Source organism: Aquarana catesbeiana, linkage group LG11, assembly GCF_042186555.1.
Source record: "Aquarana catesbeiana isolate 2022-GZ linkage group LG11, ASM4218655v1, whole genome shotgun sequence".
Lineage (NCBI taxonomy): Eukaryota > Metazoa > Chordata > Amphibia > Anura > Ranidae > Aquarana > Aquarana catesbeiana.
Window position 1 is genome coordinate 220,447,021 of NC_133334.1, and position 13,393 is coordinate 220,460,413.

A 13,393-nucleotide genomic window follows, 5' to 3' on the forward strand; every position below is an offset into this window, starting at 1 on the left:
CATAGTCACATCAAATATTGATTTGATTACATTTTTTCCTGTTTGTGGGACCTGCGAGCGCCCGCAGTTCAACATGCATGGACTGATGTACGGGTACATTGATTTGCGCAGGAGAGCCAACCTGCCGCCGTATATATACAGTGGCTGGTCGGCAAGTGGTTAATGGCTGTGTGTTGAGTTATTTTGTGGGGACACGGTTATACAAGCTGTACACTCACTACTTTACATTGTAGCGAAGTGTAATTTCTTCAGTGTTGTCACATAAAAAGATTAAAAAGATATAATAAAATATTTACAAAAATGTGAGGGGTGTACTCAATTTTGTGAGATACTGTGTATGTGTATATATATATATATATATATATATATATATATATATATATATATATATATAAATAAATCCTGAGATTTGTTGACACTACTCACTTTTCATTGATTTCTTTTAATTTCTTCAGCTGAGCAGTATGGCACGACTGAGCTACGTCCAGCAGCTTCAGAATGTCCTAAAAGATAACCAATAACATTGTAGTTTGATACCTGCCAGTAAGCTGCTGATATAGATAATGTGCTTAAGGGAGGGCAATGTTCCCCCACCCACAGCTCAGAAGCTTTCAATACCTGCTGCAAGTGGATGTGTTTGATTTTACGTTCTTGCTCATGTTGAAGTTCCCTCATCTCCAGAAGGCGCCTCTGCTGCTCCCCTTGTAGGTCCAGCAGCTTCTTCTGCTGCTCCTCCTGCTCTGAGAGCAAACTGCACCGAAAACATCATAATACACATTAATACAGAACACATGGGGGTTGATGTACTAAAACTAGAGAATGTAAAATCTGGTGCAGCTCTGTATAGAAACCAATACTTTAAATTAGTATAATACCACCTGCACACTATGTTAAGGTCTCTGAGGCATGCTCGTCATTTACACTCATGCACCAAGTAGCTCTTAGATACAGTGGGGGAAATGATTTGGTCCCCTGCAGATTTTGTAAGTTTGCCCACTTACAAAGGAATGAAGGGTCTATAATTTTTATCATAGGTGTATTTTAAATTATAGAGACAGAATATCAACCAAAAATCCAGTTGGTCCACTATTCTTTACAGATCTTCTCTAAATCCTTAATGATTCTTGGCTGTTGCTTGTCAACTTTTCAGCTCCCTCCATAAGTTTTCTATAGGATTAAGGTCTGGATACTGGCTAGGCCACTCCATGACATTAATGTACTTTTTCTTGAGCCACTCCTTTGTTGCCTTGGTGATATGTTTCCGGTCATTGTCATGCTGGAAAACCCATCCACAACCCATTTTTAGTGCTCTGGCTGAGGGAAGAAAGTTCTCATTCAAGATTTTACAATACATGGCCCTGTCCATTGGCCCCTCAATGCAGCAAAGTCAGCCTGTACCTTTAGCAGAGAAACGGCCCCAAAGCATGATGTTTCCACCTTGACTGTAGGGATGATGTTCTTAGGGTCATAGTCAGCATTTTTCTTCCTCCAAACACGGCGAGTCGAGTTACTGCCAAAGCGCTTAATTTTGGTCTCATCTGACCACAGCACTTTCTCCCAATCCTTCTCTGAATCATTTAGATAATTGGCAAACTTCAGATGGGCCTGTACATGTGACTTCTTGAGGAGGGGGACCTTGCGAGTGCTGCAGGATTTCAATCCATGGCAGCGTTTTGTGTTACCAATGGTTTGTTTGATGACTGTGGTCCCAACTGCCTTGAGATCATTCACAAGCTCCTCCCATGTAGTTCTGGGCTGATCCCTCACTTTTATCATGATCATCCCTACCCCATGAGGCAAAACCTTGCATGGAGCTCCAGACCGAGGGCGATTGATGGTTATTTTGCATTTCTTCCATTTGTGAATAATCGCTTCAACAGTTGTCTCCTTCTCACCAAGATTCTTGCTGATGGTCTTGTAGCCCATTCCAGCCTTGTGCAGGTCTATCTACAATCTTTCCCTGATGTCATTTGACAGCTCTTTGGTCTTGCCCATGATGGTGAGGTTTGAATAGAAGAAAGATTCTGTGGACAGGTGTCTTTTATACACATAACGAGTGGTCGTTAGGAGCACCTTCTTCAATTGACAGGACTAATCTGTGTACCACATGAGCACATACTGTACACAGTCTGTGGGAGCCAGATTTTATTATTAGTTGGTAGGGGATCAAATACGTATTTTACTCACTGAACAACTCAATAGATAACATTTGTATTATGTTTTTTTCTGGATTTGTGGTTGATATTCTGTCTTTATCATTTAAAATACACCTATAAAAACAATTATAGACCCTTCATTTCTTTGTAAGAGGGCAGGGTATCAAATAATTATTTTCGCCACTATATATGAAGCGTGAGACAAGAGTGTTAGTTGCTTAAACACATTAAGGTTAACAAGTTGTGTGTTCAACGTGACCTTGACCAAGTATTGTGCCACAACCAGCTCTCACATAATATGCTGAATTCACAAATAATAGTGCAAAATAACATACAGTGAGTGTCAGTTCTGTGGGTGAAAATGGCTTTTTATTAAGAGAAATCAGAGAATGGGAATACTTTTAGGCTGACCGACAGTTCTCAACTGCTGAAAAAAACACTATATATTGTATTGTGCAGCAGTGCATCCCTGAACAAGCTGTTGAGATGATCAAGATATTTATCATGATGGCCTATGGCAGAGGACAAGGCAAGATACCTCTCCTGTTAGCTAAGAACAAGAACATGAGGCTAAATAAAGGGCTTAGGATCACAAAAACTGGATGTCTGAGAACATGGAGAAAAATGCAGACAGTAGGGTATACGAAGCATTAATAGCAATAAATTATGTGAAATGGGAAGCATGTGGCATGAACACATAGCTAACATCTGTATGGTACAATTAATCCCTGGATCCCAAGAATTGTTTTGAGCAGCTTCTTTCCACAAAGGTAGCAAAAACGGGACCCTACTTAGTAGCAGGTAGGTGTACCTAATAAATTGGCCACAATCGGCAAATATTGTAAAACCAGTTAGTTGCCAACGCTACCAACCTTAACTACACTGCCCAGTCCATCAGTTTAGTAAAATTTAAGGTTAGAAGAGCCAGTAACCTGCCTGTACATCTTTGGAAAGGAGTTTTTTTTAATATAATTATAATATTAAATCTCAAACACAAATTAATAAGATTCCTTTCATCCGAGTGAGTCCAAAGAGTTCATTTCAACTCTCATATAGAGCAGAAAACAATGATTAAAGTTGCTTCAAAGATCCCATCACCAGACCTTGTGGGGTCGTACTCCCTATAGGTTTTACACTCACCAGTTTAAGTATAACTAACGCCTTGGAATCAACCACTTTGTCCAGCTGCAATCCTCCTCTGATCGGCTGCAACCGGTATCCACTACACCTTAAACACAGGGCACCTCTTCCCCAGGAGTCTGATGTATAAGGAACCTTCCCTTGTCAGAAGTACCAAGCAATGGAAACATTGGTTGATTCCAAGCTGTTATTTATACTTCGATCTGTTGAATGCAACACCTATAGGAAGTGGGACCCCACAAGGTGTGGTGATAGGATCTTTGAAGCAACAATCATCGTTTCCTGACCTATATGAGACTTGAAATAAACTCTTTGGACTCACTTGGATGAAAGCAATCATATGAATTTGTGTTCCAGATTTATTATTCTGGAATAGAGCCTTTTCTATTTTAGTAGACAAAGCATATTGTATGTTTTTTTGTGAAATTTATTAGCAGCCGCTACTCATATTACAATCTGATGGTGGACACATATTTATGAGACAAAATTGGTTTTCTTTTATAATAATTATAATAGTATTAAGTCTAAAGTTTAATAAGGCCTAAAATTTGTTTTTACACACTAATAAAGTTTATAGTATCAGTGGTTGATAGAATAAAGAACGCATTCTGAACATTAATAATGCATAGGTAACAATTTTTGCACACTATTAATCTCTACAATGTCTCCTTTCAGGAATCATAATACAGCAGATGGCAACACAGTTTAATTTACCTTTCAATGAGTGCAGTAAAATTTACTGAAATGTTGTGAATTAGAGCTATAAAATGAGCTCCACTGATCTAAGACTCCAAACGGATATTATTTCAGGTTAACGCAGCATCAGTGATCTAGTATGAGTTCTGCTGGCAATACTCACTCTTGTCCGCCTTTTTGACTTTTCCCAAATCTCTTCTTTCGTATGCTCTGCAGCTGTATGACTCTGCTGTTCTGCTCCTTGGACAAGGAGGATACTTTGCGTAGGTGCTTGCGGTGCATGTGACGCAATTCCCGGTACTGCCGACAAAGCAATTTCACAAAGCTTTTCTGTAACTTTAGCTCCTCCAAGGATGGTGCTTGTACATCTAATATTGTAAAAAGAAAGCAAATTCCTAAATCTTTTTGGGTTCCTTTATATCAGTAATGGTATGTCCTCTAAGCTTGCTTCTGGAGCACAACGACAAAATTGGTTTTGTTTTTCTTCATTCTCCTTTCAGTCATACAAATAGGGTGGTGATGAGACTGGACTGAGAGCCTACATTCATCTTTAGGTTATATTATAAAACTAGCATTGATAGTACTCATATGTTATCTTGAAATCTGATTTTAAAAAAATGATGGTCGTTTTCCAGGAAAGACAAAAAAAAAACTTTCTAAAAAGATACCAACCAAAAGACCCTGCTTCCTACAACCCCACACTGTAGCATTACAGCTTATGACAATATTTAGTGTTACTAGTAGGGAAGGGGGTGCTCAGCACCACTTATCATGCAGAGGGAGAACAGTAATGGAACCAAGTTTCCTTCCCTGTGTTCGCTGTCACTTTTTGGTGGTCATTGTGTGGTGAGATTGTCAATCAATTATTAATGGGGTGACTAAGATCGAATGTCAATGGGTACCTTTACTTATGGAAGATGGCCATGCAAGAGTCTGTATACATTTTCAGCTCTTATGTAAAATCTGCCCAGCTGAGATTGTCTGGTTGATATGAAATATGATTCTATAGAAACTCTTAGAATTCTTATGGTATAGATTCTGGTATAACCCTCTGCAAACTGTTAAAAAATGTTACCTAGAACCTTGTGTTTTTTGTGGGTGTGCGCCATGAATGTTTTGGCCTTGCAGGTACTCCGGTTTCCTGTGATCACGTGTGAACTTGTGATGCCGCTCACAGCCAAAGGATAACAGGTGTCCCTACTGATATTCAGAAAGTGGGAGCAGGCATCAGGCACCAATTCAGAAACGTGGACTTATGTTGGGGAAAAAGCCATTCAAAACCAATCCAGTGCTTCAGATGTGGATATGGCTGTGTATGGCCTCAGCCAGTGCTGCTCTGCCCCTGACATGTTTCGCCCCACCTACCGGGTCTTGGTCACAGAGGTGGTTGACCACACTCCGGTTTCCTCCCACACTCAAAAAGCATTCGGTTAATTGACCATAATGTATACATAGTGTATGTATGCATGGAGATATGGACCTTAGATTATAAGCTCCTTGAGGGCAAGAACTGATGTAAATGTACAATATCAATATGTGAAAATTGTCCGCCCCACACACAATTATATTATAATACATATAAAATATATCCATCTCTTTCTCTTGCCATCTACACACACTATTTGTATTGAAGTACCAACATCTCAATTTCTATTGTATAGTGCAGCCATTGAGCAGACCTGAGTCATCTGCCCAATATTTGCATTATATACCCACTGACGTATGCTTTAAGCAATTATTTGGCATTTTGAAAAGCAGAGCATGAACCAGTCAGAGAGGAATAACTGATGCAGTTGCCTAGCTTGAATATGTTTTGCATTATTTAAACCAAAAAACCCGGTTTTTATCCAAAAGTTTGCTAGAAATATGCAAGGTCGTTTAGCAGTGTGTTTTTTGGATTTCAGCACATTTGATTACCATAAGAGACACTGCCTGCATGCTTTTGGTTTCCTCCACACAAAAATACACAATTGGTAAATTAGTTTGTGTACACCCATAAGACTGTGGTAAAAAAAAACTACTTTTTTGGGGAGCAACGACTGATGTGAATAGCACAATTTATACCTTCAGATGATTAGACACTGGGAAGCTTTTGAAGACATGCACCTGGGCACCATCCCTATAACCCTACCCCAATCCAGGAGTTCTCAGCTTTGTAGCAAGCAATGTAGAGTAACTAACGAATGGAAAAGAAGGTGTCTATACTGGACTCCCTGTTAGACTGGGTCAATTTGATTGTTTTGCAGGCTGGCAGGTAAGTGTGCTGGGAAATCTTTTGTTTGTTTGTCATGTGCATCACCCTTCCATATGCACCTTGCTGCAAAGGCCAGTTACAGATTGGGGAGGATGCCACATTTTTGTACAGAAGGTTGATTGGGTGCAGGCATGCACTGGATACCTTCGCTGCCATTGTGTTTTGCTAGGTGTCCCGTGCGTCCCTGTACTTTTAAGGAGGGGTGGGCTCCCAGAAGGCACACCTGCCCTTATTCTATCTATTATTATATGTGCTCCTACTTCTGGAAATTTAGAGTTAGGACTGCAGTATATACCGAGGTCCATTGGCATGGGCACTGTGGCTTACACATGTATTTTCAAATGTGTGCAAACTAAACCCTCTGTTTTTAACCTAAACTGTTAAGAAAGGGCCAATTTGGTTGTTTTGCAGGCAGTGTGCTTGGAAATCTTTTGTTTGTGCTGTACTTGATTCCAAGATATAGAATTTACAGGTAAGTCAAAAGTTCTCTTATGTTAATTATACAGTACTGGACATAGGCAAACTATTCATAGACCCTGGGATAACCCCAATCAATGAATGAGAAGCATGGACAACAACTTGGCAAAAAAAACTATTCAAACAAGCCCAACAAGGGTCAAAGACCCAACTTCAGACTCAAAGTTATTCAACTGCAAGAACTTTAGAGCTAAAAGCTGCATCCGGACATCAATCTTGTAGAACTTTGAAAAGGTTTAAACAGAGGACCACGATGAATCAAAAAGCATAAAAAATTCCTGCTTCTCAATGTACTGAATGAGTGAAAAAGCAGCTAGCATGAAACTTGTTGATAACAAATTCATACATAAATAAATCAAAGTGAGTGCAGCCTTAAAAGTATAACAACAGAATTATATGTCAGTAGTGAATAAAAAAATTCTAGTGCAACACAAAATATGTCTATGAAAATTAATCGGTGGAAACAGTCCACGTACATAATAATCTGTGGGCAAATATATTGTGCACAAAATTGGGATTAAACATAGATGCACTGCATGGATCTAAACATTAACTTCCATTCCTCCAGTGCAATGTTTTTGATATCACTGTGTGACGAAACGCATAGGACGGAATTTAGACGTGATGGGTGACGTTATCATGCACATTATCTGTGGCGGGAAGATTAGAACTCGCTTGTATTTCTTATTTTATGTAACAGAGGAAATAGGGAGTCCGCGCTAATGGGTGTAATTAGAAGCCTAGGTGGGAAGTATATTCCTAAATTGATAGACTGCTGCCCTCACATACGCTGACTCCACAGGGGGTGGAATGAGCGGAAAAAGTGAAAAAAGAAAAGTGTGTGAGTGTGGCGCTGTCCCAAAGTTGCAGAAGAAATGTCTGCATATATACGGTTTTATCAAAAGTGTCACGTGTGTATTCCTTTAAGTGAAATATGTATGGCAGTTATTACCACTCCTGTGGGTTAAAGTGACTGGTGATTTAAACATGAGAAGCATAATGAGTGCAATAAATCGCATCCAAGGTGTCTAGTGCTATATTCCCTCAAAAGGAAAAAACAGTATTAACCACTGCTAAGAGCATGAAGCGGTCTGTGTCTAAACACTAGAAAACACAAAGTTGCAATATTTATTGTATTTATTTATTGTATTTATTTATATAGCACTAGACACCTTGGATGCGATTTATTGCACTCATTATGCTTCTCATGTTTAAATCACCAGTCACTTTAACCCACAGGAGTGGTAATAACTGCCATACATATTTCACTTAAAGGAATACACACGTGACACTTTTGATAAAACTGTATATATGCAGACATTTCTTCTGCAACTTTGGGACAGCGCCACACTCACACACTTTTCTTTTTTCATTTCTTATTTTATGCCTGACGATATCATATACTTTGTAAATGCACACTTTTTATTTATAGAAAAATAGTAATTTTAAATGTTACTACACTATGAGGCTTTGCTTACCGCTTTATCCTTGGTATTTGTAAGTCTTCGTTCTATGTATAGAGCAAGCCTGCAATCCACCTTGATCATTCAGGAAAGATCCTATAAGCGTGTATGCCCTTTCAATCTTTGTAGGTCATAGTGTTCTGGTAAACAATATGTTAACTGTGCTGATCCTGTTGAAGGGTTTCTGATCAACCAAGTTCCTTGCACTGGAGGAATGGGCAATAATGTTTGGATCCTTGGAGCTCATATAAAATTATTTTGTGCACAATATAATTTCCCACAGATTGTATGTGGCCTGTTTTCCCTTTTCATGGACATTTTTTCTGTTGCACTAGATTTTTTTTTTTATAGTTCATTATAGATAGAGAATTTTGACCAGATGTCCACTTTACACAGCTGGAGCCAGAAAAGCACCTGAAAATCCCACTGGTCAAATGAGTTTGTAAAAGCACTGGGAGGAGATTTGTCCTTGAAAGTGTAAGCTCTGTCGATATGATTTCTTATCCATTGAGCGATGGTGGACTTGGAAGCAGGTTGTCTCTTGCAAGATCCTGAGGACAGGACATATAAGGAATCTGTCTTCCTGATCGAAGCTGTAGCTTTGAGGTAGACTCATATTACTTTAACTACATCCAGGCAAAAAAGAGGATGGTAAGAGGATGGTAAGACTAATGCCACGTACACACGACCGGTTTTTCCGTCAGAATGAACTCTGAAGGTTTTTCTGACGGAGTTCCGACGGAGTTCGGCTGAAACTGTCTTGCGTACACACGATCACACCAAAGTCCGACCATGTAGAACGCGGTGACGTACAACGGGACTAGAAAAAAGGAAGTTCAATAGTGAGTAGCCAATAGCTGGCGTCTCGTACTTGCTTCAGAGCACAAGTCTTTTTTGGTCCGTCGGAACAGCATACAGACGAGCGGTTTTCCCGATAGGAACTGATTCAGTCGGAAAGATTTGAAACGTTCTATTTCTTGGTCCATCAGAATTTTCAGAAAAAAAGTCAGATGAGGCCCACACACGATCGGAATGTCCGCTGAAAAGATTCCATCGGACTTTTCCTGCCGGAAAGTCCGACCGTGTGTACGCGGCCTTAGTCTTCACTGAGGTGGAAAAGACTGATACCAGGAAGAAAGGATCTTCAGTGTAAGACTACTTTGTCTTTGTAAAATATGAGGAACATCTCCTTACGAGAGAGAGCCCCCAACTCTGAAACACAGCGACCAAAAAGGCCATTTTTGAGGAGAGGCAGTCTAAGGGGATATCCCTTATGTGTTCAAAAGTTGGTTTCTGCAGGGAAGAAAGAACCAAGCTAAGATCCCCAGGAAGCACAGGGTGCTTGCAGGGGGGGCTGATGAGAGTTAACCTTGAATAAATGTTTTGACAAGGAGAGTGAAGCCAGAGATTTTTGAAAAATAGGCAAGGATAAAGGCTGTCTTTTTGGAGTGCTTAAGGCCAAGTTCTGGCCATGACCTGATAGTAGGAAGGCCAGAATGTGAGGCACAGAATAATCTCTGGGATTGAAGCATCTGAGTTCACACCAGGCAAATAGGGTGCAAATTTCCAGTTGCAATGGTAAATCTTTCTGGAAGTGACTTTTCTTGCTTTTAGAAAGGCAGGAATGACAAATTCAGAGACCACTCTGTCATTAAAACGTGGGCATCAACAGCCATTCTATTTAAGCCAGAAACTAAGAAGCAGGATGGAACAGAGGGCCCAGAGACAACAGGTCTGGGCTGTTGGGAAGAGGCCAGGAGTCATCTCTCAGACGTCCAAGTATGTCTGTGTACCAGGATCTTTGAAGCCAAGCTGGTGGAATGAGAATTACCGTCATCTTCTCTCGTATCTTGGAAGTCTACAGATATCCATACCATCCAAAATCCATACCAGACCCTTATCTGAGCAAGCAACCCAGCAGGTCAGGAAAGGGAGGGGATGAGCGGGCCAAACCAGGCCACATGCTCTCAACATGGGGGGGGTGCTTTGGACAAGGTGCCCCCCACCCCAAAGCACCTTGTCCTCATGTTAATAGGGACAAAAGCCTCTTCCCAACGATTCTTGACTGTGGTTGTGGGGGTCTGCAGGTGGGGGCTTATCAGATCCCGCCCCCCCCTAATGTACACATAGTGCCCCTACCCATTCACCCAAAAAGTGTAAAAGTGAATATAAACTTCCCCGATGTAGATCCATAGTCAATCACGACGCCCGCTGCACCCCAAAAAAAGAAAAAAAAAAATCTCCGCTTGCGATGAATGCTCCCGCAGTCTGCCTGCTCCGCCATTTCTCATTTCTTAAATAGTTAAAGGGTGGGCCACCCGGCCGTGACACCTGATGGCAGCGGGTGTCGAGATTGACGATGGATCTTCATCAGGGTCATTGTTTTTAATTTTTTAATAAAGGACTTGTCAAAAGCTCTTGTACGGTCTTTATTCACTTTAACAGTGAATGGGTAGGGCTATGTACCCCATCCTCACATGGGGGGGAGGTGCTTTGACACCCCCCCATGTTGAGGGAATGCCTGGTATGGTTCAGGAGAGGGGAGTGGTTGGTTTGGGGCGCTCACTTGTCCCTGCCCTTAGGACCTGGTATGGATTTGGGGGGGGCACTTTTTTTTTTTTTTTTTACTTTTTTTTGCCGGTAATTCTTTATTTTACATACCACGCCAACAGCCGATAACTCATCGAGTTAAGGGTGCAGCGGCCAGTTTCCCGGCCCGCTTTTTAGCAACCAACTATACAAAGTGTGGTAAAGTGAAAAAAACTTGAAACACGTCTAAAACGCAGCACTTGTGTTTTTGGTGCAGCTCCATTAAAGTCTATTACACACAAAGTACTGCGGGGAAAAAAGTCCCTAACCCTTTTCAAAAATGCACCGGCTGAAAAATGCATAGATGCGAACATGTTCCATAGGAAACCCTGTTAAATGAACTGTAGTGCATTTCTGCAAACTGCATAGGTGTGAACGTAGGGTAAGACCATCTCAAATGTTCTATCTGCAGAATCTTTAAATGAAGGAACATCTTTAATTGGTAAATTGAGATGTTTAAGATTGAGATGGTAGGATCAGCTACAGAAACGGACCATTTTTTAGCGAACCTTTTTAGTAAACCTTAGAGTTCGGCAAAGATTTTTGCAGTGAAAATCTCTACTGGAGTAATTCATCATAGATTGCCCATTCCATTTGTTTCTGAGGGGAGAATGTTTTTCATAGATTTTGCAAGTCTCTTTGTACCCAAGAAAGCTTTGGGAGACGGAGGCGAATCAAGTTCTACAATGCCAGGGTTTTTAGGCACAGCAGTGTGGGGGAAAAAAATCTTCCGCAGCCTCCTATAATACCGGCTCTATATCTTTATTGTTCCCTTCTGTGTCAGCCTCATCTACAGAAAGAATATCAAGATTCAACTCAAGAAGAGACAGTGGAGCTGAAGAAGAGGCGTGGGTGTTTTGTAGCCCTGCACTAAGATGGCTGTATTAAGGCTGTTAGACGTCTTAGGAATTGTGACAGATGCAGAAAATTCTGCATTTCTCAGGTAGGCTGTTTGTTGCGTGCCTGAAATAAAACTAGAATTTGGTGCAGACCAGTGTTAAAATAGGTCCCTGCTTCAGTGCAGCAGAAGCATCATTCCTCTGAGGACAGTGTTGTGTAGACCTTTGACGGAGCAAATGTTGGCCTGAGCTTTTGCCTTGACTTTCTTTTGCCTGATCTCCTCTGTAGCTATGGGTGAGGGTATTCCCCTGTAAGGTACTCACGGAGTAGGGTGTGTCCAGAAGAAGCACCCAGTAACCTGGGTGTATACCATAGCGAAGTCATCATGTGAAAGGGTGGGAGGAAGTGCCTCAGTATCTTATAAGTGCTCTAGAAGGAAGAATCAGTTAAGTGTGCAACCTGCAGTTGCATTTTAGAGCCAAGTCTGTAAAGTTTACACTGTAAAAGGTAATACATTCCAAACATAACCCTGGTTTTTAATATTGGTCCGAGATACAGGCTGACCCTGTCTTACCTGTCCAGGTCTGCACATAGAGTCCAGGCATTGCCTGTCATGGTGGGCATTGCCCCAAGTCTTCAAGGTCTGGGTTTTAAAGTGATGAACCACGGTCCTAGACCTGTATAGCACCCAGTGCCTGACTACACACACACACTACACTAAGTGCCAAGGTGAGTGCCCAGGTTTCAGTGCCTGAAGCAACATTACAGGTCATCCAAACAGCATGGGGTCTGGGACCTGGGCAAGGCTCCCATGGTTTTACCAAGGTTGTGCCAATCCAGGTGCAATGCTTCTGTTGTAGTATAGGACCACAGTGGGGGAGATAGTTGAAGAGTTGATCCAAAAATAAAATTATAAACTAGTTGAGCTAAGAATGATTTCGCTGCAAAGGGAGACAAGATCCATCACCTTAAGACATTAGCATAAAACTGAGGACTCAGAGTAGTGTAGGGTTAATAAGGAGGCGTCCAGAAGGGAGTGTCCTCGAAAGCTATGCCAGTGTTCAATTACCTGAAGGTGGGAACCTATAGCCCAGGGTCTCTGAATGCTTTACCTGTGTCCTTTATTGTCAGATTCAGATATGCAAGTGCTATTTAACAGCATAAAATAAATAAAATTGTTGAAAAAGCATCAATGGGCAGCACCATCTCCAACTAAGAATTGATCTTAGCAGGGATTATATCAGATAAGAGCTGAGGCTTTAAAAACATTATTGTGCACGCCAATGGAAGTTAATGAGCTGATGGCGGCAAAATCACTTAAGGCCGATTTCATACTCAGACTTTTTAGACTCCATGTGAAAGGGGCCTAACAGACCTCCTGTTATTAACTGGAAATTTAACAATATCATAAAGCTATTACCTTTACATGATAGACTGCTGTTCTGGATAGGACTTGCTTTCATGTGAGCTTTTGAGTTCTTTGGAGTCAAAATTTTAATTTATTATGGACCTGAAGTTTGATACTTCAAACTCTGCTCTCCCTTGTTCTCACTTAGAGGTTAATGAGCTGTGCATGCTGTAAAATCAGTGAATAGCCCCATCCTTGAAGTGCAGAGTTTTAACTCTTTCCTCTTTAAAAGAACTCTGCTATGCTGATAAAAATGATTGAAATACAGGCTGCTTCTTTCCAGCCAAAATAAAATTAGTGACATCTTTTTCAAATTGTTTTTTTATTCCTGGGAAAACACAGCATGTGTACACAAATCCCACAAAAATAT

At 40.9% G+C, this 13,393-nt stretch overlaps 1 protein-coding gene across 3 annotated transcripts in view; it reads right to left on the minus strand.

The window, feature by feature from the left end:
- The window catches only part of PLCB3 (phospholipase C beta 3), a 244,207-nt gene that overhangs the window by 17,195 nt on the left and 213,619 nt on the right, over positions 1-13,393 (minus strand). For all 3 annotated transcript variants that reach the window (XM_073605354.1, XM_073605353.1, XM_073605355.1), the window contains exons 27-29: positions 4,156-4,360; positions 619-751; positions 427-503 (exon numbers count right to left, since the gene is read on the minus strand). In XM_073605354.1, coding sequence (XP_073461455.1) covers positions 427-503; positions 619-751; positions 4,156-4,360 — 415 coding nt within the window. The remainder of the gene's footprint in view (positions 1-426; positions 504-618; positions 752-4,155; positions 4,361-13,393) is intronic.